At 42.9% G+C, this 27,978-nt stretch overlaps 1 protein-coding gene across 1 annotated transcript in view; it reads right to left on the reverse strand.

Moving 5' to 3' along the window:
• LOC126336488 (latrophilin Cirl-like) overlaps nt 1-27,978 on the reverse strand; it is a 254,196-nt gene that overhangs the window by 190,749 nt on the left and 35,469 nt on the right. Inside the window, exons 2-4 of the mRNA XM_050000231.1 lie at nt 27,121-27,609; nt 14,054-14,139; nt 13,697-13,917 (exon numbers count right to left, since the gene is read on the reverse strand). Coding sequence (XP_049856188.1) covers nt 13,697-13,917; nt 14,054-14,139; nt 27,121-27,591 — 778 coding nt within the window. The 5' untranslated portion in view covers nt 27,592-27,609. The remainder of the gene's footprint in view (nt 1-13,696; nt 13,918-14,053; nt 14,140-27,120; nt 27,610-27,978) is intronic.

The raw sequence follows: 27,978 nt of genomic DNA on the forward strand, positions 1-27,978 counted from the left end.
CAATGAAATTCTGTCTCGAAATCTGGCAGAAAACCCAAAGAGATTCTGGTCATACATAAGCTACACCAGTGGCAAGACGCAATCAATACCTTCACTGCGCGATAACAACGGTGAAGTCACTGATGACAGTGCCACTAAAGCAGAGTTATTAAACACGGTTTTCCGAAACTCCTTTACCAAAGAAGGCTAAGTAAATATTCCTGAATTCCAATCAAGAACAACTGCCAAGATGAGAAACATAGAAGTAGATATCCTCGGAGTAACGAAGCAGCTTAAATCACTTAATAAAGGCAAGGCCTCAGTCTAGATTGTGTACCAGGCAGGTTCCTCTCAGAGTATGCTGATAAAATAGCTCCATATTTAGAAATTATATACAACCACTCGCTAACAGAAATACCCGTACCTAAAGACTGGAAAATGCTGAAGTCACACCAATACCCAAAAAGGAAAGTAGGAGTAATCCGCTGAATTACAGGCCTATGTCACTAACGTCTATTTGCAGTAGGGTTTTGGAACATATACTGTATTCGAACATTATGAAATACCTCGAAGAAAACGATTTATTGAGACATACTCAGCACTGTTTCAGAAAATATCGTTCTTGTGAAATATAACTAGCTCTTTATACTCACGAAGTAATAAGTGCTATCGACAGGGGAAATCAAATTGATTCCATATTTTTAGATTTCCAGAGGCTTTCGACACCGTTCCTCAGAAGCGTCTTCTAACCAAACTGCGTGCCTACGGAGTAAAGCCTCTGTTGTGCTACTGGATTCGTGATTTTCTGTCAGAAAGGTCTCAGTTCGTAGTAATAGACGAAAAGTCATCGAGTAAAACAGAAGTAATATCCGGCGTTCCCCTAAGAAGTGTTATAGGTCCTCTATCGTTCCTGATCTATATTAACGACATAGGAGACAATCTGAATAGCCGTCTTAGATTGTTTGCAGATGATGCTGTCATTTATCGTCTTGTTAAGTCATCAGATGATCAATACGACTTGCAAAATGATTTAGATAAGATATATGTATGGTGTGAAAAGTGGTAATTGATCCTGAATAAGGAAAAGTGTGAAGTTATTCACAAGAGTACTAAAAGAAATCAGCTAAATTTCGATTACGCGATAAGTCACAACTAAATACTTAGGGATTACAATTACAAATAACCTAATTTGGAACGATATTGTTGATAGAGCAAAACAAAGACTGCGATTCATTGGCAGAACACTTAGAAGGTGCAACAGGTCCACTAAACAGACTGCTTACACCACGCTTGTCCGCCCTATTCTGGAGTATTGCTGTGCAGTGTGGGATCCACATCAGCTGGGACTGACGGATGACATCGAAAAAGTACAAAGAAGGGCAGCTTATTTTGTATTATCGCGAAATAGGGGAGGTAGTGTCACAGACAAGATACGTGAATTGGAGTGGCAATCATTAAAACAAAAGCGTTTTGCGATGCGACGGGATCTTCTCATAAAATTTCAATCATCAGATTTCTCCTCTGATTGCGAAAATATTCTGTTGACACGCACCTACATAGGGAGAAATGATCATCACGATAAAATAAAAGAAATCAGGGCTCGCACAGAAAAATTTTAAGTGCTAGTTTTTCCCGCGTGCCGTTCGAGAGTGGAACGGTAGAGAGATAGCTTGAAGGTGGTTCATTGAACCCTCAGCAAAGCACTTTATTGTGAACAGCAGATTAATCACGTAGATGTAGATGTAAAATAATGAAACTGATGCTGTCACACACTAAGACTGCATGTGCCAATGATGAACAAACAGTAACTGTGAAGCTTGAAGCCTTCTCAGTGGAGTGTGGAATCTCTGATGTCTGTAGAAAAATCAGTGTGGCTGTGGCCTTAATTTGTGTAGGAGCTGGTTTTTTTGCCGGGAAAAATAGTATGTGTAATAATAGAGGGAAAAGTTTCCGTGAAGTTTCATACGAAACTTGGAAAAACTGCTACTGAAATAGAGCTACTAGATGTCCTAGTAAGTGCAGGCAACAGCAACCAGTCAGACGGGTTATACAGAACTACACAACACATAACAGCACGCGATACGTCTGTGGAGTCCACAAACACAACTGGCAAAATCTAGGAATTTATGCCCCAGAATTTACGTCATACTTGGAGAAGACCAGGCATTACGCGGAGTTAGATTACATCATGGTGAGGCAGAGATTCCGAAATCAGATACTGGATGGTGAGGCGTACCCGGGAGCAGATATACACCTAGTTCACAATTTTTTGTTTACGAAGAGTAAGAGACTAATCAGGAAGAATCGATGCCCAAAGATGAGAGATATGAAAGTACTAACGAATGAAAAGGTATGACTGAAGTTCACTGAGGTAAGAAATAGCTCACACACTTCAGTTGAAGGGGTGTGGACATCTCTAGAAAGGGCAATCACAGAAACTGGGAAGAAAAACACAGGGAAAAAGAAGTCAACTGCGAACATATCATGAGAATCAGAAGAGATACTTCAATTGATTGATGAAAGAAGGAAGTACAAAAGGGTTCCGTGAAATTCAGGGATACGGAAATACAGGTCACTTAGGAACGAAATAAATAGGAAGTGCAGGGAAGCAAGCGAGAAATGGCAGCATGAAAAACTCGAAGAAATCAAAAAAGAAATGATTGTCGGAAGGACTGTATCAGTATACAGAAAAGTCAAAAGCAACCTAGGCGAAACTAAAAGCAAGGGTGGTGACGTTAAGAGCACTACGAGACTTCCGCCGTTAAATGCAGAGAAGAGAGCGGGTAGGTGGAAAGAGTACATTGAATGGCTCTATGAGGAGGAAGACCGCTCTGATGATGGAAGAAGAAACAGAAGTCGACAGGGAAAAGCTAGGGGATCCAGTATTAGAGTGAGAATATAAAAGAACTTTAGAAGATTAAAATCGAATAAGGCAGTAGGGATAGATAACATTCCATCAGAATTTCTAAAATCATTGGGGGAAGTGGCAACAAAACGACTATTCATGTTGGCATGTAGAATGTACGAAACTGGTAACACATCATCAGACTTTCGGAAAAACATCATCGACATAATTCCGATGACAGTAAGGACCGACAAGTGCGGGAATTATCGCACAATCAGCTGAACAGTTCATACATCCAACTTACTGAGAAGACAGGAAAAGAAAACTGACGATTTTCAATCAATACCTTCGCTGCGCAATAGCAATGGAAATATTACTGATGACAGTGCTGCTAAAGCAACGTTACTACACGCAGTTCTCTGAAACTGCTTCAGCAAAATATTCCAGAACTCTAATCAAGAACAACTGCCATCATAAGGAATATATATATCCTCGTGGTCGTTCAAAAAAAATGGCTCTGACCACTATGGGACTTAACATCTATGGTCATCAGTCCCCTAGAACTAAGAACTACTTAAACCTAACTAACCTAAGGACAGCACACAGCACCCAGTCATCACGAGGCAGAGAAAATCCCTGACCCCGCCGGGAGTCGAACACGGGAACCCGGGCATGGGAAGCGAGAGCGTTACCCCACGACCACGACCTGCAGACCTCGGGGTAGTGAAGCAGCTTAAATCACTTAACAAAGGCAAAACCTCCGGTCCAGATTGTATGTGAGTCAGGTTCCTTTCAGAATGACACAATAGTTCCATACTTAGTAACCACATACAACCGCTCGCTCATCGAAAGATTCGTACCTAAATACTGGGAAGTTCCACAAGCCACACAAATAACCGAGAAATGAAATAGGAATATTCCACTGAATTACAGACCCATATCGCAGTAAGTATTCCATTCGAACATTATGAATTACCTTCATGAAAACGATTTGACAAACAGCCAACATATATTCAGAAAATATCGTTCTTCTTAGACATGACTAGCTCTATATCCTCACGCAGTAATGAATGCTGTCGACAGGGGATGTCAAACTGATTCCATTTCTTAAGCTTCCAGAAAGCTTTAGACACCGTTCCTCACAAGCGACTTCTAATTAAATTGCGTGAAAATGGAGTATCGTCTCAGTTGTGATACTGAATTCGTGATTTCCTGTGAGAAATGTCACGGCTCTTAGCAACTGATTGAAAGACATCGAGTAAAAGAAAAGCGATATCCGGCGTTCTCCAAGGAAGTGTTACAGGCCCTCTCTCTCTCTCTCTCTCTCTCTCTCTCTCTGTCTGTGTGTGTGTGTGTGTGTGTGTGTGTGTGTGTGTGTGAATTCCTAAGGGACCAAACTTCTGAGGTCCTCGGTCCCTATACTTCCACACTACTTAAACTAACTTATTCTAAGAACAACACACACGCTCATACCCGAGGGAGGACTCGAACCTCCGGCGGGAGCGGCGGAGCGATCCGTGACATGGCGCCTCTAACCGCGTGGCCATTCCGCGCGGCTATAGGCCTTCTGCTGTTCCTTATCTATGTAGACGATTTAGGAGGCGATCTGAGTAGCCCTCTTAGAGTAGCTGCAAATAACGCTGTCCTTTATCGTCTTGTGAAGGCATCAGATGATCAAAACGAATCGTAAAATGATTTAGACAACATATCTGTATGGTACAAAAAGTGGCAATTGATTTAATATAATGAAAAGTGTGATGACAACTCATACGTACTAAAATGAATCCGATAAGTTACGGTTACAAGATACATCACACAAATACAAAGGCTGTCAATTCAACTTCAGACTTGGGAATTACAATCACAAACACCTGAAAATTACGTACGTAATGTTGAGGGCAAAGCAAACGAAAGTCTAAGAGTTATTGGCCGATCACTTAGAACATGAAACAGATCTGCTAACCAGACTGCTTACGCTACGCTTGTTCGCCCTCTTCTGCAGTATTTCTGTACAGTAGACGATATTTCTGGGATTGCTGTAGTCTTATTCGCGAAAACTGCGATGTTACACCGCAACGGTCCAACGACGTTGTTTCAGCTGGGGACGAGGAGGTGGTTGAGGTCGCACACACTCACAGCGCTGACACCGATGCAGAGGGAAGCAGTTGTCCTGGCGCACAAAAGACTAACTAGCCTTGGCTTGAAACTTTCAGCCTGCCAGAGTAACCGATGATATCGTGGTGGCACTTCGCGGTGATGAACACTACTGCATGACAGCATGAGGCACCACTGAGTGGCATTGCAAACCTTTTCTAGCTAATAACCATCGCCCAGCTTAGCCAAAATGTGAATTAACCATAACCCATAAAGACAGTCAACATTTTTGGAATACACTGGGTGCCAGATTAGCTACGCATGTGACGTCTCATGGAGGTTACATTCGTTACTAGCAAATTCGGTAGCTGTTTTAGATCTCAAAAGAAGTTTCTCACTACATTTACATTTCGGTCATGTATTACTATCGTCAGACAGACAAATGTTTATTGCAGCGTACTTGCCACAGGTGTGAACTTATTCAACAGGAAGTTTCACCATTTTAAGCTATTAAACTAAAACGTATCAAGGTGTTATCTTGATATGAATCTTGGCCTTCTATGCATATCTAACAATGAAATGGCCTAATGCAACATGTCGAAAACGATATTGAAATATTTTACACGGGAAAAATGCACATTTAAAATTTTAACTGTTAAGATGTGCTGCAAGTATTTTTTTAAAGTTGAAGATAACCATTTTTGCCGCACGTAGAACCGATTATAACAGCTGTTTGCACAGAAGCCCTTCCTACATGGCGAATCAGCCGAGTCCGCCGTGGCAAGAGAGCGTAACGCAAACCTTCACGTTGCACAAACGCGAATTTAAAGCAGACGTGGCAAATAACTTGCAGTTTTTACCGACAGCTAAACTGTTGCTGATGTAACTTTTACAAAAATGACTAGCATAGGAAATTACACTAAAGAGCCAAAAAAACTCTTACACCTGTCTAATATTGTTTGGGCCCCCGCGAGCAAAATATTCCAGAACTCTAATCAAAAATACCTTTATTGAGCGACTGACCACATTAGTGACCCAATACGACATGGCATGGACTCGACTAATGTCTGAAGCAGTGCTGGAGGGAATTGCAACATGAATCCTGCAGGATTGTCCATAAATCCGCAAGAGTACGAGACGGTGGAGATCACTTGTGAACAGCACGTTGGACGCGTCCCAGATACGCTCAATAATGTTCATGTCTGCGGAGTTTGGTGCCCAGCGGAAGTGTTTAAACTCAAAAGAGTGCTCCTGGAGCCACTCTGTAGGAATTCTGGATTTGTGAGACGTCTCATTGTCTTTATGGAACTATCCACGTCCGTCGGAATGCAAAATGGACATGAATGGACGTAGATATCAGACAGGATGCTTGCGTAGGTGTCACCTCTCAGAGTCATCTCTAGGCGTATCAGGGGTTCGATGCCACTCCAACTGCACACGCCCCACACCATTACAGAGCCTCCACCAGCTTGAATAGCCCCCTGCTGACATGTAGGGTCCATGAATTCATTAGGTTGTTTCCATACCTTTACACTTCCATCCGCCCGATACAATTTGAAACGAGACACGTTCAGTTAGGCAACATGTTTCCCATCATCAACAATCCAATGTCAGTGTTGACGGGCTCAAGCGAGGCGTAAACGAGTGGGCTCCGAATGCCCATATCAATGATGTTTCGTTGAATGGTTCGCACACTGACACTTGTTGATGGTCCAGCATTGATGTGCACCGATTTGCGGGAAGGTTGCACTTCTGCCCTCTTGAACGATTCTCTTCAATTGGCGTTGGTCCCGTTCTTGCAGGGTCTATTTCCGGCCGCATAATATCGGAGATTTAATGTTTTACCGGATTCCTAATTTCACGGCACACTCGTGAAATGATCTTACCGGAAATCCCCAGTTCATCGCTACCTCGGAGATGCTGTGTCCTGTCGCTCGTACGCCGATTATAAAACCACGTTCAAACTCACTTAAATCTTGATAACCTGCCATTTTAGCAGCAGTAACCGATCTAACAACTACGCCAGACAATTTTTGTCTTGTGTAGGCATTGCTGACTGCAGCGCCATATTCTGCCTGTTTACAGATCTCTGCATTGGAATACGCATGCCTATACCATCTTCTTTGGCGCTTCAGTGTATATCGAGACAGTGTTTCATGTTACATTATAGACGACTTCCATCAGTGGGGACTCAAATTTGTTGAAATGAAATATCTCTTATACATAAATTATTTTGTATCAATTCTTGTACCACTTTCCTTAAGATAATTCCGAATAATGTTTAGTTTACTAACGCTGAAACTGTTTCTTGTTCATGCCATACATTCGTCACAAAAATGGGAGTTGTCTATTTAGTGACGATAACAAATAGTTTCCTTAAACCAGTCTCACGTGACAAAAGAAAAATTAATCCATTCAGGGACCTCACAGTAACTACTAGTTTCATTTAGACAGCATGAAAATGGAGTAAGGAATGGTACCGGCAGATGTCATGCATATAGTGCTACGCATCAGGTATGACGTATTTGGTTATGCTGATGAAACGTTGCCATGTAAACTGATACTACCCAAATGACTGAACTTTAAGAATACGGTACTATTACATTTAAGAAACTACATGAGCAAGGAACTATATGAAAGTATGTTGTCTGAGAATTTCCTCAAAAATGCTTTCCACGGTCTAAAAGGTTCTTTATTGAGTGACTGATCACATTAGTTGTTCCAGGTGGAATCCTCAAAGACAGAGGCGGTATGTCGAGGCCAATAATCCAACAAAAGCAATGAATTATCTCTGCAGCTAGGAGGAACGCGTTTCGAATGAAATGTTGAAAATTATCCTTTCGTGTTTTCCAGACTTTCAGACGTCGAATACAAGATTTTTGCAGCTTTAAGTTTTTCTCCTTAATTTATGGTCCTGCCTTGCCTTGAGGTCCCTGGACACGGATATAAAGGTGTGGATACAATAATAAATACTTGTAGCATCGCAGTCCTCTGGTTTGGAGCAGAGTGGAAGGTCTAAACCAGAGGCTCAGACTGCTATGCGACGGTTTCGGATGCGAATTTCTCAACCTCTGCTATCAGGTCCAGAATTGTGGGGTTCCCCTTAATAGGTCAGGCGTGCACTACACGCAGGAAGCGGCTACTAGGTTCAAATGTTTCAAATGCCTCTGAGCACTATGGGACTCAACTTCTCAGGTCATTAGTCCCCTAGAACTTAAAACTACTTAAACCTAACTAACCTATGGACATCACACACATCCATGCCCGAGGCAGGATTCGAACCTCCGACCGTAGCGGTCTCGCGGTTCCAGACTGCAGCGCCTAGAAACGCACGGCCATTGCGGCCGGCGGCTACTACGGTAGCGGAGTACGTGTGGCGTGAACAAGGGGCTTTTTTTTAGGTCAGAGAGCCCCTCCATTGGGAGCAAAGACGATTTGCCTGTTAAATCAGCCACAGCGAGTCAGAGAATCGTGGTCCTCTCAGATCAGAGATAGAAAAGATTAATATTATTTTAGTAAATTGCAGGAGCATTCAAGGAAAGGTCCCCGAATTTGTATCGCTTACTGAAGGATATAATGCACAGACAGCATTAGGAACAGAAAGCTGGTTTAAACCAGACGTAAATGACGACGAAATCTTAAGTTCAGACTGCAATGTTTATCGTAAGAAAAGGGTTAGTCGCCAATCTAGCGAGGTTATCACGGACTCCGAATGTGAATTAATCTGGGTGAAATTAAGTGTCAAATAATGGTCAAAAGTGGTGATCGGACTCTTTTATAGATCACCTGGGTCAGGATCTGTAGTTGTAAAGCGCCCCAGACAGAACTTGCAGAATATCATTAGTAATTTTCTTGATCATGCCGTTATAATAGGGACCGACTTCAACTTGCCAGGTATAGATTGGGAGTGTTATACCATCAAAACTGGTGCCAGAGACAGGGAATCGTGTGGCATTGTTGTGGATGTCTTGTCCAAAACTTAAAAAAAAAGAACCAAATCATGAGGGTAACGACTTAGACCTCCAGACAACAAACAGACCTGAACTTATTGGATCAGTTAACGTAGAGGAAGGTATCAGTGATCGTAAGACTGTGACAGCATCTATGACGACGGGTCTTACAAGGAATGTTAAGAAAGGTAGGAAGATATATTCGCTCAGCAAGGGTGACAGAATACAAGTTTCAGAATATCTCAGCAGTCAGCATCAAATATTCGGCGATGAGGACGAAGATGTGGAGAACAAATGAAAAAAATTTAAAGGCATCGTTCAATCTGCCCTACACAAGTTTGTTCCGGGTGAGGTTTCAAGGGATGGGAAAGATCCACCATGGTTTAATAGCCGTGTTAGGAAAGTGCTACTTAAACAAAGAGCACTTCATCTCAGATTCAAGAGAAGTAAAGACCTAGCCGACAAACAAAAGTTGAACGAAGAGAAAATGAGAGTAAGGAGAGCAATGAGAGAAGCGTTCAATGATTTTGAAAGTATTATGTTGTCAACCGACCTGAATAAAACTCTTAAGAGATTTTGGTCGTATGTAAAATCATCTATTCATTCTCTCAGCGACCGGAACGACACCGAAACGGAAAACAACAGAGATAAGGCCCACATACTGAATTCGGTCTTCCGAAGCTGTTTCACCGCGGAAGATCGTAACATTGTCCCTCCTTTCAATCGCCGAACGAACATCGAAATGGCAGGTACTGAGATAACCATTTGAGGAACTGAAAAGCAGCTACAATCGCTTAGTAGTGGAAAGGCTCCAGGACCAGAAGTCATGCCTGTAAGAGTCTATAAAGATTATGCGAAATAACTTGCTCCCCTTCTAGCAGTAATTTATCGTAGACCGCTTGAGCAACGAAAGGTACCTAACGACTGGAAAAAAAGCGCAGGTCACTCCCGTTTTTAAGGAAGGCCGTAAGAAAGATCCACACAATTATGGGCCAATATCGTTGACGTCAATCTGTCGTAGAATTGTGGAACATGTTTTATGCTCAAGAATTATGATGTTCTTGGAAAATGAACATCTCCTGTATAAAAATCAACATGGATTCCGCAAACAAAGATCCTACGAAACTCATCTCGCTCTGTTCCTCCATGAGATCCACAGCGTAGTGTACAACGGCGCTCAGGCTGATGCCGTGTTCCTTGACTTCAGGAAGGCATTTGACACTGTCCCGCATTGCCGTTTAATGAAAAAGAACGAGCTTACGCAGTGTCGGAGCAGACCTGCGATTGGATTCAAGTCTTTCTTGCAGACAGAAGTCAACACGTCGTTCTTAACGGAACTATATCGACAGAAGTAAAGATAATATCCGGAGTACCACAGGGAAGTGTGATAGGACCGTTGCTGTTTACAATATATATAAATGATCTACTAGAAAGCGTCGGTAGCTCTTTAAGGCTAATCGCAGATGATGCGGTTGTCTATACCAAAGTAGCAACGTCAGAAGATAGAAAAAATTTGGAGAACGACCTGCAGTGAATTTATGAATGGTGCAGACTCTGGCAGCTGATCCTGACGTAAATAAATGTAACATATTGCACATACATGGGAAAAGAAATCCACTACTGTATAGCTACACTATCGATGACCAACAGCTGGAGACAGTGTCTGCCATAAAATATCTAGCCGTAACTATCCAGAGCGACCTTAAGTGGAATGACTATGTAAAACAGATAGTGGGATAAGCAGACACCAGACTCAAATTAATCAGAAGAATCTTACGGAAATGTAACTTACATACGACAGAAGTGGCTTATAAGGTGCTTTTTCGCCCAATTCTCGAGTGTTGTTCATCTGTCTGGGATCCTTATCAGGTAGGACTGATAGAGGAGATAGAGAAAATCCAAAGAAGAGCGGCGCACCTCGTCAAGGGGTCGTTTAGTTGGCGAGAGAGCGTGACGGAGTTGCTAAACAAACTCTACAGGCAGACGTTAAAAGAGAGGCGTTGTGCATCTACTGAAATTTCGGGACAGCACTTTTCAGGACGAGTCAGACAGCATGTTACTTCGCCCCCTCTCCACACACACACACACACACATACATCTCGCGTATTGACCACGAGGAGAAAATTAGAGAAATTAGAGCCAATACAGAGGCGAGTGGAACAGGGTTGAAGGGATCACATAGTGGTACCGAAATTAACCTCCGCCACACACCATTAGGTGGCTTTGGGGGAGGGGTATTATGTGGATGTAGATACACTCATCGCTGGCATTATTGCACATGAGTGTGTCATAGCATTTATCGACTGTGGAACCGACACTCTTTTTCCTTTTTTTGTCCTGAAATCAAAAACTGCAATTTGGACGCAGTTTTCTCGCGAAATTTTGCTAATTATCGTCAAAAACAGCAGTTGGGGAAATAACAGCAAGCTCCGCTTTCACGACAGCTACAAATATCTCTATAAAATTGCTTATTCATGATTACTCCTATACATGTAACTTGAAGTAAATATCGTACTTTTGCGACTTCCTGTTCCGTAATGTACCTTGAATTTGCTGAAACAGCTCGAAGTTCCAGATTTTAGTGCCTAGAACCGCAAGGCAACTGTGATCTCAGTATTTGTTTGAAGCACTGTAGCAAAACCACGTCAAGCTTAAGTGTGGAGTGTCGGATTGGAATTTTAGCTCCGCTAGATGACAAATGTAAGGATGTAGAGGCTTATCTCACTAGGGGTAAGATAGATACTGCCTACAGGAAAATTAAAGAGACCTTTGGAAAAAAGAGAACCACTTGTATGAATGTCAAGAGCTCAGATGGAAACCTAGTTCTAAGCAAAGAAGGGAAAGCAGAAAGGTGGAAGGAGTATATAGAGGGTCTGTACAAGGGCGATGTTCTTCAGGACAATATTATGGAAATGGAAGAGGATGTAGATGAAGATGCAATGGGAGATATGATACTGGGTGAAGAGTTTGACAGAGCACTGAAAGACCTGAGTCGAAACAAGGCCCCCGGAGTAGACAACATTCCATTGGAACTACTGACGGCCTTGGGAGAGCCAGTCCTGACTAAACTGTACCATCTGGTGAGCAAGATGTATGAAACAGGCGAAATACCCTCAGACTTCAAGAAGAATATAATAATTCCAATCCCAAAGAAAGCAGGTGTTGATGTGAAAATTACCGAACAATCAGTTTAATAAGCCACAGCTGCAAAATGCTAACCCGAATTCTTTACAGACGAATGGAAAAACTAGTAGAAGCCGACCTCGGGGAAGATTAGTTTGGATTCCTTAGAAGTACTGGAACACGTGAGGCAATACTGATCTTACGACTTATCTTAGAAGAAAGATTAAGGAAAGGCAAACCTACGTTTCTAGCATTTGTAGACTTAGAGAAAGCTTTTGACAATGTTTACTGGAATACCCTCTTTCAAATTCTAAAGGTGGCAGGGGTAAAATACAGGGAGCGAAAGGCTATTTACAATTTGTACAGAAACCAGATGGCAGTTATAAGAGTCGAGGGACATGAAAGGGAAGCAGTGGTTGGGAAGGGAGTAAGACAGGGTTGCAGCCTCTCCCAGATGTTATTCAATCTGTATATTGAACGAGCAGTAAAGGAAACAAAAGAAAAATTCGGAGTAGGTATTAAAATCCATGGAGAAGAAATAAAAACTTTGAGGTTCGCCGATGACATTGTAATTCTGTCAGAGACAGCAAAGGAATTGGAAGAGCAATTGAACGGAATGGAGAGTGTCTTGAAAGGAGGATATAAGATGAACATCAACAAAAGCAAAACGAGAATAATGGAATGTAGTCGAATTAAGTCGTGTGATGCTGAGGGAATTAGATTAGGAAATGAGACACTTAAAGTAGTAAAGGAGTTTCGCTAATTGGGGAGCAAAATAACTGATGATGGTCGAAGTAGAGAGGATATAAAATGTAGACTGGCAATGGCACGGAAAGCGTTTCAGAAGGAGAGAAATTTATTAACATCGAGTATAGATTTAAGTGTCAGGAGGTCAATTCTGAAAGTATTTGTATGGAGTGTAGCCATGTATGGAAGTGAAACATAGGCGATAACTAGTTTGGACAAGAAGAGAATAGAAGCTTTCGAAATGTGGTGCTACAGAAGAATGCTGAAGATTAGATGGGTAGATCACATATCTAATGAGGAGGTATTGAATAGGATTGGGGAGAAGAGAAGTTTGTGGCACAACTTGACCAGAAGAAGGGATCGGTTGGTAGGACATGTTCTGAGGCATCAAGGGATCACCAATTTAGTAATGGAGGGCAGCGTGAAGGGTAAAAATCGTAGAGGGAGACCAAGAGATGAATACACTAAGCAGATTCAGAAGGATGTAGGTTGCAGTAGGTACTGGGAGATGAAGAAGCTCGCACAGGATAGAGTAGCGTGGAGAGCTGCATCAAACCAGTCTCAGGACTGAAGACAACAACAACAACCCCTGATCGAGTCAAATTTGTTAATAACTGTGCAAGCTGCCTCTGTGCTTTGAGGACTCAAGGCTAACCATTGCTACTGTCAACTGTGGAAGGAACGTACGGACCTAGTCTATTAAAAAAAAAATGGTTCAAATGGCTCTGAGCACTATGGGACTCAACTGCTGAGGTCATAAGTCCCCTAGAACTTAGAACTGCTTAAACCTAACTAACCTAAGGACATCACACACATCCATGCCCGAGGCAGGATTCGAACCTGCGACCGTAGCGGTCGCGGGGTTCCGGACTGTAGCGCCTAGAACCGCTTTGCCACTCTGGCCGGCCTAGTCTATTCAATGGAAGATCAGTTTTTCAGGAAATGTTTTAATACTCACCTATAGCTGTCTTTGTAGATGCATCTTCTGTTTCTGTCTTGCAACCTCTGAACTCGTAAGGGTTTTCTTCGGCAAAATCAATCCACCGGCGACAGCCTTCGCATGTGAACGTAAAGCTGTCCACGACTCTTAGTGTTGGGTAGGGTTGACGACTATTTTCATTGCAAGAGAAGTAGCGGAACAGCTTGGGGATTTCGTCATTGGTTATTACGTATGTGTGACTGCAATGACAAAAGGAAAAATAATTAAGAACAAGAAAAAATAGATAGCAGACATAAGACGTTTTGAAAATTAAGTAAGAGTTGCTAATAACTTTATGGTTGAGCTACAGTCTTAATTTACAAAAAGAGTACTTACTTTTCTCCTAAGAAGTCTGGTTCGGTGTGGCTGGTGAAGCTGCAGTGTCTACATTGATATGTGCGATTCTGCTTCAACGACATAGCCTGCACAGCAAGAAAAGACAGAACTTTATTGGGGACAGTATTACAAATGTTTCTTTACGGCGAGAATAGAGCCTGCGTGTTCGGAATTTTGTATTCTGTAAACAATACAGGTACCACATATGAGTGAGTTTACCGTCAGATATCAAGTTTGTTAGGATCGAAGAATTTTTTCATCTCTATCAAATTATGAACACGAAGAATAGCACTCTGGTTTCATTCTGCAGAAAGTAAATTTTGATGATATTTTATGTTCTGGTTTGGTCTGTAACTCTGTGTGACATACAGCTTCTAACGCGACAACCATCAGATGTACGGCACTAGGTCTTTACCTACCAGTAATGAGTTGCTTAACTCTTCTTACGTATTGCCATTCGGAATCATACAAACAGTCTCAACGGAAGTAGTGTTGAGTAGGGTTTCGGTTGGTTGGTTAGCTGGGGCACTAAACAGCGTTCAGGAGATAGTCCTTCTGCAGCTAATAACATCAGCCAGAAAATGGAATTATGATAGTATGTAGGAGTGGTAACATCGAGGTACTGAAAGCAATGTAGTGCTAGAGAAGAAAAATGATTTAGAAGTAAAAGTACGTAGGTCGAGCTGGTATGCCGGTCAGAGAACAGACAAGAACTCCTCCAGGGCTCACCTGCGGAAGAGAGCCACCTCACCCACATCTGATCTCCACCCTGCCTAGACAAACCAATTCAATACTAAGTAACGGCATAATACTTTCCATCGGGGAGATTCGTAGTAGTAGAAGAGAGAAGGCTAATAACGTAATAAACATCAGTAAGACCGTCAACTGTAAAATAATGTCTGTTGTTCAATCATGGCCAGGAGACATCGGTTTGTTAAGCAATTGTCAATGTCAATAAAATTAACCAACAGCCGTGTACTTTAAGATATTATTTGATTTTGAAGGCTACCAGATTCGGCATCTCATTATGCCATCTTCAGGCCCCATACGCATCTATCCAAATAAACGAACTTGCCGTGTAGCATGGGCAGCGTGAATTAAACCGTTACATTAGAAGACATGATATTATGATTGGACAGTAGGAGCGGATAGAGAGGAGCCCGTCCCATAACCGTATCAACCCCCCCCCCCCCCCCCCACCTGATCCTTTATAATCAAAGTGCTAAAGGTAGTACGCATTAAAACCTATCCAACTATTCTTATGTTATAAACTTACGTCATATTAAGGAACCCTTATAGCCTAGCCTTCATCAGAAGTAAAATAGGGTGCCGCACACAAAAGGCATTACCGCATCTAAAAGTAATATAACTGAAGAGAAAGAGATGTGGGCGGCGAGGGGAGGGGGGGAGGAACCCCAGGCCTAGCATGTGGCAGGAGACAAACCAACCCCAAACACCCTGTCCCTGCCCAAAAAGCAGTTTGAAACGACGTATGTCAGAATGTAAATCACTTCTCAGAGGAAATGAAGAACCATTTTAACTGTTCACATGTCATCCATCAATATCATAATAACGACACAGTAACAGGAATACCGTACCTGGCATTGAGAACAGAAAGTGTGAGCATTCGTCCAGACTGTGAGGTACTGTCTTCAGACGTGGCATCGTGGGTGACTCATTACATAAGGTGAAACTATGCCGTAATCTGGACTGATAGTTGTAAAAGTGACGTACGTGTATTGAGGGATTGCTTCTGAGAGCAATGGTATGTGAAGTGCCATGCAGCCGTGAACTTTATTAGAGAAAACTGTAGCTTACGTGATGTTGTTCCATCTCGAATAAGTATAGGTCTTATTCTCAGCCAAAAACAGGCGTGTGGGAAAGTCAAAGCGAGTGTTGGACGAGCAAGGGTTTCTCTGGCCAATGGCCAGTTGATTCCCCGAGACATTTGTGGTAGTCAAAAGTTGGCTTAAATACCGTAAGGACTGCATGTTTCTTCAAGAATGACACTTTCCACTGCGCACATGGGGGAGGGGGGGGGGGGGGAATGAAAAAAACAAAGCGAAGACACCCGAGTAAAGATGAGATGTCGAAAAGGAAGAACAGGGCTGCCACAACAGTTCTGTCAGTTTTAGACTACCGAAACGATAAGTATGATCATTGACTTATATGGAAGGAAGCACGAGGACGATACAAGATCTGTATCAAGATTGTACCGTATGACGGTTTGAAAAATGTGATGTATTTTTGTGGTTTAATGAAGGTAGAAATTATTTCAGAGGATTTCACACATAAGAAGTGGCAAATTGAGTTGGCTAATAATTTCAGTTGTTTTTCTATTTCATTGTGAAAACGAATTAACAACTTTGCATAACGTACTCTTTAACGAATTAGTTGCTGTTTTATAGCATATAACAACCTGATCGTCCAGAACTGAGGTATATAAGGTCACTTGTAAATAAATGCATTTAAAAGTAAGCTGGTATTAATATATTCATTTTGCAACACAGCATTTTCCATAAAAAGGAGAATAAAGGAAATTTTGCAACTACAACCTATAAATGAAATTAAATTCAAATTTTAACAGCATGTGCTGTCATCCAGTATTTTGTACTGCCAGTTTGCCAGTATGATGGATATGTCACATTAAAATTTGGATTGGAAAATGTTTAAAGGGACTGCCACATGAGATAATGAAAAGAGGCAATAATAAGAGGTTATGGTGACATAATAGTTTTTGGCACTATGGACAATGCTGTTGAGCACTCAAAGGTTAAAGGAGCTTCTGAAGGCTCCAGATCAAATAATGCAGAATGGATAGGTAACAATCCATTGCCATTTCCAAAATCGCTGGGGGGAAGTGGCAACAAAAAGACTATTCATACTGATGTGTAGAGTCTATAAGACTGGTGATATACCTACCATCAGACTTTCGGAAAAACATCATCCATGCTCCACACAATTATGAAAACAGCAAGAGTCGATAAGCGCGAGAACTATCGCACAGTCAATTTAACAGCTCAAGCATTCAAGTTGCTGAAAAGAGTAATGTACAGAAGAACGGAAAAAATGTATGAAATTATACTTTGCCGCTTTGTAAGGTATTCTGTAGCTTCCAGCCTTCCGCAATGCCAGGTCGTCCATTACGGAACCGAGACGAGCGCAAATCCTTGTAAGTGACCGGAGGATTACTGTAACATAATATTTCCATGGGCTTCTGCCTAATTTCGACTAAATATTCCTTAAAGCTATATTGATCTGATGCGGATAGCACCCATTAACTCTGAACACGTATTGTAGACGATCCAACTCCTTTTTAGGGCTGGCTCTGTCACACACAAGTGCCTGGTGCACCAATGATCAGAGAACGCCCATAGTTTGTGAAGAGTGGTGACAGCAGACGACTGAAGATGCAGGTCGGTATATGTGCTTTTACGGTAAACGGAATGGCCCAGTGACCTGTCCACTTTCCAACTGGTCAAGACATCCAGAAATGAGGGCACATGGTTCAGCAGAAACCAAAAGTCTTCTGGCGATAAGCTGCTGGCACCTTTGTAGTGTGGCCACCATGGTGATGGTGGCTTGCTAAGGGAGAAGGCAGGAGCTCGGTGACGTCTGTAGTATCTTCACAGAGAAAATATTTTATGTCTAATGACACGACTAGAGACAATAAATTTTACTGATTTGGCATCTGAAGTTTAACTCCGCGAACCCGCTTTCCGACAGAGGACGTACATACAGTTTCACCTATACGCAGCCGCCTGTGCACCCCAGATGGAGCAATATTCTTCTAAGAGAGCGCTAAACCCGAAGAAGGGCGCTCACATAACGTCTGCCTGTGAGCAAGCGTCTCAGTGCCAGTATCTTTTATAAACGTTGGAACGTGCACCAGCAACCTCCAGTCTATAACACTCAGCTGAAGATGACTGAATGATTGTGAGCCGAAATATGGTGGCAAGATATCTCCGTCATCCGGCTGCAACGCGCAAAACTTCTTGGAATATCATTCAGTCTGTTGTAAGGTACCCATGCGCTCAGTTGTCACACGCTGTATCGGAAAAACCATTGATATTTGTTTATTGGGATTATTTTCTTGTCCCTTCTGCTTGTACCTATAATAGTCAATCAACGTGTATTACCATTAATATCACACACTGCTGAACCAAAGCATTATGAGCACCTGCTTAATAGCTTGTTTGTCCGTCTTTAGAATGGAATACACCCCTGATTCTGCGTATCACGGATCCGACATTTTGTTAGTAGGTTTGTGGAGGTATATGGCATTACATGTCGATGTACAGGCCATGTAATTCTCGTAAATAAATTGCGTAGGCCGTGATGGCGTCCGACAGCGACCCAGATGTGTTCCGTAGCATTTACGTCAGCCGAGCTTGCCCGCCGAGACATCACAGTGAGTTCACTATAACGCTTCAGAAACCATTGTTGCACGGTTATGGCACCGAGGCACGGACAATTATACTACTGAAAGATGACATCACCGTCTGGGAAGACTCCAAGCATGAAACACTGCACGTGATTCGCATCTGCCAGTGTGTCTTCGATTACTACCACAGGTCCTATGAAAGGGCAGGAGAATGTCTTCCACAGCATAATACTTCTCCCACGATTCGTGAAGAGTCGTCGATGCCCAAATATTTTCCACCTAGTGGCAGTTTCACTGTTCTTCTACCACTTTCCTACATCTAGCACGTCAATATTCGACCAGCTTCACTGTTTTCGAGACACTCGTTCACAGGCTCTGCGTAATGATAATCTACCGTTTGTCAAAGTCGCTTATCTCAATGAATTTTCCCTTTGCAGCCCATATCTTAGCGAGGGTGATTCCCCGTCCGTGTCTGTCCCGCTTACAAACTTCTGTTACCGCGTCACCTGTCCGAAACGCCACAAGGCGGCATCCAACGTCGTAATAGGTGATCATAATGTTTTGGCTTGTGAGTGTAAATGCAGATTATCAACGACGTGCGAAAGCAACCTATCGACATTTCACTTGCGTTTCAAGAGCAAACAACAAAAAGCAGGAAATGTTGAAAATTTCCTAAAAATTCAATGCGAAGTACCTAAAGAAGATACAGTGGACAATTTGGATGAAATGGAAATTTACACTCATAGAGCAAGATACCCAGAAGACATCATCAACAAACAAACAGTATTTAAACGTATAAAACCTAGAAAATTTTATGTACATTGTAAACGAAAATCGCAATAAACGCAAAATAATGAAGTACTTATCAGGTACATAAAAACCACAAAATACTATCTGCAAAAAAATTACACGTAATCGCTAACTTTCCGCAAACAGAAAAACCATTGTAAACATATGGCATCACTGGAACCAAAGCTGTCAAAAAAGCTGTCAAAAATAACTTCACAAGTCGTGCTAATAAAAAGAAAACATATAAATAACGTGGTAATATCATATCAAAAAGTCAACCGATATTTACGCTTCAAGATGGCATATGGACCACCTCCTACCAGCTAATACGTAATCATAAGGTGTCATATGTATACACAGACTAACATACACGTAAAAATATATTAAACCATCTTCAAAGATACCGGTACACTTGATCATGGCAAAATGTCGAAACGAGCTCGTCATGTAACTTGTATCATTAGAAATAAATAAGTATTGCAGCGAAAAACTTGTGCTTTAACTAGGATTTTTATTAGAACAGGTTAACTAAGCGTATAAAAAAATGTTTCTAAACATTCATGGTGGTATCGGTTTGTTCTATATCGTGTCTCCCTACCACTTTCGCGCAACGACGCACTGAGCGTGTTTTTTAGGGAATTGACTGGTTTGAACCAGGGACCTGTTGCTGGTAAGGAGACGCCAGACCACACATGACATGTAGAATTCAGAAGAGTTCAGTGAGACTAGCGATGATATAACCAAATACTTAATTATCTCAGCGTCAGCTCCACTGCACTCCCTGTAAAAGAATCTTAATACTAACTAAATTTAGTGGAAGGGGTTCAAGGCTTTCCTATTTTTAGTTAGCTGGTAAAATAAAGTCGAGAAAGCAGTTAAGTTTACCATTGAAAATTTTATTCTACTCACAAAACATAGTTTATAAATTGCACTATTGATAAAAGGAAGTGTTTTAATACAGGATGGTAAAAAACAACTGCGTTCAACAAAAAGGTGAACGAATATTCCCTGAATGGGTTTCCAAGTTCTACAATGGATCGAAGGATGACCTATGCCATATCACATCTATAATCTAGGTTTAAATTAAGTTCCACAAAAGAGAAAACTATCAAAATGGTCACTGTAGAGCATCCCATTTCAGATTTTCAGATTTTTACTGCAAGTGGCAAATGTGAACACCATGAGCTTTAATTGACGATCGACACTAGTATTACGCAAAAAGGGAGTGTAACAGATGAGACTTCTGCAGTTCTGAATGAAGCTTCATGCGCTGTTATTCGGCATCGCGTGCGTTCACTACCTTCTTGTTGTTTGTCAGGGGCGGCGGCCGGCGCAACTCCGCTCACCTCGCCGTCTCGGAAGCAACTCTCCCTAACTTCTCCTTACTACAATTTACCGAAGTTGGTTTAAAAAAAAACTATCTGGCTGTGTTTTCATCTGACCCATCAGGGTCTCATTGTTAACCTCAAGCTCTGCCTACAATTTTTTTTCTATCCAATGAGAAACGTTATACTTTCCGTGGTGGGGCAATGTTTTTAAAGTTTGCAACGCAACAGAGACGCGAAAAAGTCTCACGCTAAAACCTGCAGCTGGTGTGGTCCTTTTAGCGTTTCGTGATATCTATACTATTCTTCTGGAGGGCTCTATCTTTTAACATGGGCTGGGGGGTGGTCCTAATGTAACAGACACGCGAAAAAGTCTCACGCTAAAACTTGCGGGTGGTAGTGGCCCTTTTTGTGTTATCGTAAGATCTATACTGTTTTTCTGGAGGGCTCCAGCTTTTAGCATGGGCTGGGGGGTAGTTCTTGACGTAACCGAGACGCGAAAAAGTCTCACGCTAAAACCTGCGGGTGGTAGTCTTAGCGGTAGGCTGGCAACGTGGGTGTCCAGTCCGTACCTTATCATAGGGCCTTCTAACTTAACACGGTTCTGCTCTCGGCTTTTGTCCTCGTTTCTCCCCTCGGAACTGCGTCGGTCTCTTGGTGGGAAGGCACGACATGCATTTAGGTATTTTGTGTTAGTCTGAGGTATTCCATTTGCTCACTCGTTACTCGTATTACTTTGGTTAATTTAATGTCATGATTTATTCGGAGCTATGTGACATACTACTGGGATTGTTTATCATGTCAGGGTTTTCATGGAAGGTGTAGGATTTGCCTGACACCTTACATGTTTCAAATGGCTCTGAGCACTATGGGACTTAACTTCTGAGGTCGTCAGTCCCCTAGAACTTAGAACTACTTAAACCTAACTAACCTCAGGACATCACACACCTCCATGCCCGAGGCAGGATCCGAACCTGCGACTGTAGCGGTCGCGCGGTTCCAGACTCTATCGCCTAGAACCGCTCGGCCACCACGGGCGGCTTACTAAGCGTATCCAAAATGCCGCAGGTGATAATACAACTGAAGCACGGTCAATAGTGAAAGGCGTAGAATGCGGATTTTCACGGCCGCTATTTGCATAATTTCTGTTGTTTGTTTTGTGCCCATAAAACAAAAATCAGTAATCAAACATTAAAAATATCATACTGAAGGTCGCTAAAGAAGTAGCAGGTGAAAAACTCAAAACGATTGAAAGAAGAGAATTAAAATTGGGAAGAAGAGACAGAAGAAGCCACCTAAAAGAGAAAAAAGGACATAGGGAATTTTTGCAGAAGCGACTGAGGAAGCTAAAGAAAAATATAATAAAATCAGAAATGATGTTCATGGAATACACTTATGAATAGAATCGAACGCGACAGTCAACGTAGACAGAAAATAGCATACAGACTGATTAGGAAGTTGAAAGGCAGGAAGATGCTGTAAATATAAATATCATCCCTGCAGAAGACTGGATAAGTCATTACAAGAAATAATGATATAATATGGACGACAATGACCCACCGGAAGAAAACGCGGAGGAACTGATATATCTAATAGATCTGACATAATTAAAACAGGCAAAAGGTAAAAACATTCCTGAATTATATGAAATTAACTCAGATCTGTTAAGATATTGTTTAGAATTCAGAACGCTCCATCTCAATACCATGAGTTGCCTTACAGGTGAAATATCAAAAGAATGGAGAATCGCTAAAACTATTTCACTATTTGAAAATGGAGACGGGAGTAACACAAATAATTACAAGAGAATCAGTCTGCTGAACGATATTTATAAAATCTACAGCAAAATAATTAGTGAAGGGCTTGGAAACATCTCGGATTCAATGGCAACGGCAAACGGGCTTCGTTAACGGATGATCCAGTGCCGACGGCGTTTACCCTCTGAAAAAATTATACAAAAAAGACGAGAATTCAATTTAGAAACTCTCCTAGCATTTTTTGACTATTAACAAACATTTGACAGCATCCAAGGAAAAACCTCTGGTCAATAATGGGAAAGGCGCATGATAAAAGTATAAAAATGTGCGAAGGTAAATACGATGACACAAAAATAAGAATAGGTACTGGCCAAGAGCTGACAACAAAAACACAGAAAACCAGGGCTTAAGGCAAGGCTGTACTATGTCACCTACACTGTTCAACATCGACGACTTGGTCAGGGAACAGACAAAGGAGGGAATATCTTAGGGTATAAGAGTGATGACGCGAGAATATCTAAATCTGATGCTTTTTGCAGACGACCAGAAAGTCATACAGGACAATGAGGACACATTACAAATAGCGATAAATACACTCCTGGAAATGGAAAAAAGAACACATTGACACCGGTGTGTCAGACCCACCATACTTGCTCCAGACACTGCGAGAGGGCTGTACAAGCAATGATCACACGCACGGCACAGCGGACACACCAGGAATCGCGGTGTTGGCCGTCGAATGGCGCTAGCTGCGCAGCATTTGTGCACCGCCGCCGTCAGTGTCAGCCAGTTTGCCGTGGCATACGGAGCTCCATCGCAGTCTTTAACACTGGTAGCATGCCGCGACAGCGTGGACGTGAACCGTATGTGCAGTTGACGGACTTTGAGCGAGGGCGTATAGTGGGCATGCGGGAGGCCGGGTGGACGTACCGCCGAATTGCTCAACACGTGGGGCGTGAGGTCTCCACAGTACATCGATGTTGTCGCCAGTGGTCGGTGGAAGGTGCACGTGCCCGTCGACCTGGGACCGGACCGCAGCGACGCACGGTCGCACGCCAAGACCGTAGGATCCTACGCAGTGCCGTAGGGGACCGCACCGCCACTTCCCAGCAAATTAGGGACACTGTTGCTCCTGGGATATCGGCGAGGACCATTCGCAACCGTCTCCATGAAGCTGGGCTACGGTCCCGCACACCGATAGGCCGTCTTCCGCTCACGCCCCAACATCGTGCAGCCCGCCTCCAGTGGTGTCGCGACAGGCGTGAATGGAGGGACGAATGGAGACGTGTCGTCTTCAGCGATGAGAGTCGCTTCTTCCTTGGTGCCAATGATGGTCGTATGCGTGTTTGGCGCCGTGCAGGACTGCATACGACCGAGGCACACAGGGCCATCATGGTGTGGGGAGCGATCTCCTACACTGGCTGTACACCTCTGGTGATCGTCGAGGGGACACTGAATAGTGCACGGTACATCCAAACCGTCATCGAACCCATCGTTCTACCATTCCTAGACCGGCAAGGGAACTTGCTGTTCCAACAGGACAATGCACGTCCGCATGTATCCCGTGCCACCCAACGTGCTCTAGAAGGTGTAAGTCAACTACCCCGGCCAGCAAGATCTCCGGATCTGTCCCCCATTGAGCATGTTTGGGACTGGATGAAGCGTCGTCTCACGCGGTCTGCACGTCCAGCACGAACGCTGGTCCAACTGAGGCGCCAGGTGGAAATGGCATGGCAAGCCTTTCCACAGGACTACATCCAGCATCTCTACGATCGTCTCCATGGGAGAACAGCAGCCTGCATTGCTGCGAAAGGTGGATATACACTGTACTAGTGCCGACATTGTGCATGCTCTGTTGCCTGTGTCTATGTGCCTGTGGTTCTGTCAGTGTGATCATGTGATGTAGCTGACCCAAGGAATGTGTCAATAAAGTTTCCCCTTCCTGGGACAATGAATTCACGGTGTTCTTATTTCAATTTCCAGGAGTGTAGATTAGACAATATAAGCCTGAATTGTAATCTGAAGATATCGACAACAAAAACAAAAAGAATGCCCTTTTTTGAAAATACCCGTTAGGGCTAAGTAATCAGCAGTTAAACAATAATAGAATAGTTATACCATTTTTAATACCTACGATATTGCATAACTTTTAAAGAAGTGAAAGACATAAATAATAAAATTAACATTTCTTAACATATATGTGACACGATGACATTAAAGTGTAAAAAGAGAACATAAAGCGAAATGAAATTCTATAAAGTCTGGCTTTATCGACAATACTGTACGGAGCAGAAAGTTGGACACTAAGATTAAAAGGCCTAAGCCAACTTGAAACATCAGAAATGACGTTCCTTAGATCAGTGAAACGCTGCTCACGGTAAGACGAAATAAGAAATGAAGAAATGATGAAAGAACTGGAGTACAGCCATTAACGGAAAAAGTAATCCAACGAAAGCAGGAGTGGAAAGAGTATATATTGCGTACGTCACTTCAGAGAATCTCTCGAGAAGTGATCTATGGGGTTCCCATATGTTTCGTCAAATGAAGAGTTGGTAAAAAATAATCGATTTCTGCTGCAAAAAGTTCTTCTATTACTGTGGGGTCAAACCAGACCTGGACATAATTAATTCTAGATGCCCTCAATCCGAATTATCTGAGATGAAACTAATACTGAAATCTCCATATAGAATAAGTTATTGCTGCTGAGTCGTATTACTAAACCCCTCTAACTGCATGGCGAAGTTTACAACATTTCATGTTGGGGCTTGTAAACTGTCAGTTCCCTCCAGCAGTACTTCGGACATTAGTCGAGTCCATGGTATGTCGTCTTGCGGGTGTAATACACGACATTATGCAGGTGTACCAGTTTCTTTGGCTCTTCAGTGTATTTAAAGAAATGTAGAAGAGCGATGACGTGACAGCTACTTCTAAAAGGGAGAAAGATGTGAAGAAAGAATAAAATAAAAATGCTGGCGAAACAAAGTCCCGCAAGCCAAAATCTACATCTACATCTACAACCATACTCAGCAAGCCACCTGACGGTGTGTGGTGGAGGGTACCTTGAGTACCTCTATCGGTTGTCCCTTCTATTCCAGTCTCGTATTGTTTGTGGAAAGAAGGACTGTCGGTATGCCTCTGCGTGGGCTCTAATCTCTCTGATTTTATCCTCATGGTCTCTTCGCGAGATATACGTAGGAGGGAGCAATATACTGCTTGACTCCTCGGTGAAGGTATGTTCTCGAAATTTTAACAAAAGCCCGTACCGAGCTACTGAGCGTCTCTCCTGCAGAGTCTTCCACTGAAGTTTATCTATCATCTCCGTAACGCTTTCGCGATTACTAAATGATCCTGTAACGAAGCTCGCTGCTCTCCGTTCGATCTTCTGTATCTCTTCTATCAACCCTATCTGGTACGGATCCCACACTGCTGAGCAGTATTCAAGCAGTGGGCGAACATGCGTACTGTAACCTACTTCCTTTGGTTTCGGATTGCATTTCCTTAGGATTCTTCCAATGAATCTCAGTCTGGCATCTACTTTACCGACGATCAATTTTATATGGTCCTTCCATTTTAAATCACTGCTAATGCGTACTCCCAGATTATTTATGGAATTAACTGTTTCCAATTGCTGACCTCGTATATTGCAGCTAAATGATAAGGGATTTTTCTTTCTATATATTCGCAGGAAATTACACTTGTCTACATTGAGATACAATTGCCATTCCCTGCACCATGCGTCAATCCGCTGCAGATCGTCCTGCATTTCAGTACAATTTTCCGTTGTTACAACCTCTCGATATACCACAGCATCATCCGCAAAAATCCTCAGTGAACTTCCGATGTCATCCACAAGGTCATTTATGTATATTGTGAATAGCAACGGTCCTACGACACTCCCCTGCAGCACACCTGAAATCACTCTTACTTCGGAAGACTTCTCTCCATTGAGAATGACATGCGCGTTCTGTTATCTAGGAACTCTTCAATCCAATCACACAATTGGTCTGATAGTCCATATGCTCTTACTTTGTTCATTAAACGACTGTGGGGAACTGTATCGAACGCCTTGCGGAAGTCAAGAAACACGGCATCTACCTGTGAACCCGTGTCTATGGCCCTCTGAGTCTCGTGGACGAATAGTGCGAGCTGGGTTTCAGACGACCGTCTTTTTCGAAACCCATGCTGATTCCTATAGAGTAGATTTCTAGTCTCCAGAAAAGACATTATACTCGAACATAATACGTGTTCCAAAATTCTACAACTGATCTACGTTAGAGATATAGGTCTATAGTTGTGCTCATCTGTTCGACGTCCCTTCTTGAAAACGGTGATGACCTGTGCCCTTTTGCAATCCTTTGGAACGCTTCGCTCTTCTAGAGACCTACGGTACACCGCTGCAAGAAGGGGGGCAAGTTCCTTCGCGTACTCTGTGTAAAATGGAACTGGTATCCCATCAGGTCCAGCGGCCTTTCCTCTTTTGAGCGATTTTAATTGTTTCTCCTTCCTTCTGTCGTCTATTTCGATATCTACCATTTTGTCATCTGTGCGACAAGCTAGAGAAGAAACTGCAGTCCAGTCTTCCTCTGTGAAACAGCTTTGGAAGAAGACATTTAGTATTTCGGCCTTTAGTCTGTCATCCTATGTTTCAGTACCATTTTGGTCACAGAGTGTCTGGACATTTTGTTTTGATCCACCTACCGCTTTGACATAAGACCAAAATTTCTTATGATTTTCTGCCAAGTCAGTACATAGAACTTTACTCTGCCTACTTGTCAAAGGTTATTTCGCGGAGATGCTTCCTGGATTGCTTACCGTCTCTTGATTGATCGTCCGGTCGCTAAGACTCTCCGACGTGTTGTGGTGCCAGCAGGGCGGGGCATTGTGTGTGACGAGCCACACGGCGTACCGCTCTCGGCAGGGATTAGCAGACGCCTCCCAGACGGCGCCGAAGTACGCGTCGCTGAGGATGCGGTAGCTGATGCGGTCCGCGTTGCACACGGTCCAACTGGTGTTGCGCCCCAATAGGGCCTCGTAGTCGGGCGACATGGCGACCAGCGTGGCGTCGCTGTCGCTCGGCGGCTGAGCGTTGCTGAAGGCCGCGCCACAGGCCAGCACCGTTTCGGGGGCGGGCTGGCGGAAAACGGCCGAGCACCAGCGACGCACCTCTGGCAGCCGCGGAAGGACCTGCGAGCACGTCGGGCGGCAGGCGTCCGCAGACCGCTGCCCTTCCGCGTCCTTTATCACTGGCAGCAGCAGCGGCAGCAGGAGCAAGGGCCGCAGCATCGCAGCTCTACCAGTAGCCTGCCAACAAACGCGTTCCTTAATGTTTTCTGTCCAGAGATGGCAAAAGTTTCTAAGAAATGTTATATCGACTTCGATAAATCGTCATAGCGGCATCGATGGTGTTCATGTATCAGACGTGAGATATCGATATTTTCGTTATATCTGATTTTCAACTCCTCAAAAACGGAGGTTCTGCTTTGATTTAGATGAAGTATGATCATTTAAATTTTTTCTACGAAAGGCCTGTGACAACTTTTATCAAAAAATTTGTTTAGTTATTATGACAAATGCGAGTGAAATAATAATTAAATTGACACCCTAGCTGCAAACAGGCGTTGATGTACTTCATTGGGGACATGTTGAAAATGTGTGCCCCAACCGGGACTC

Source organism: Schistocerca gregaria, chromosome 2, assembly GCF_023897955.1.
Source record: "Schistocerca gregaria isolate iqSchGreg1 chromosome 2, iqSchGreg1.2, whole genome shotgun sequence".
In the NCBI taxonomy this organism is placed as follows: domain Eukaryota; kingdom Metazoa; phylum Arthropoda; class Insecta; order Orthoptera; family Acrididae; genus Schistocerca; species Schistocerca gregaria.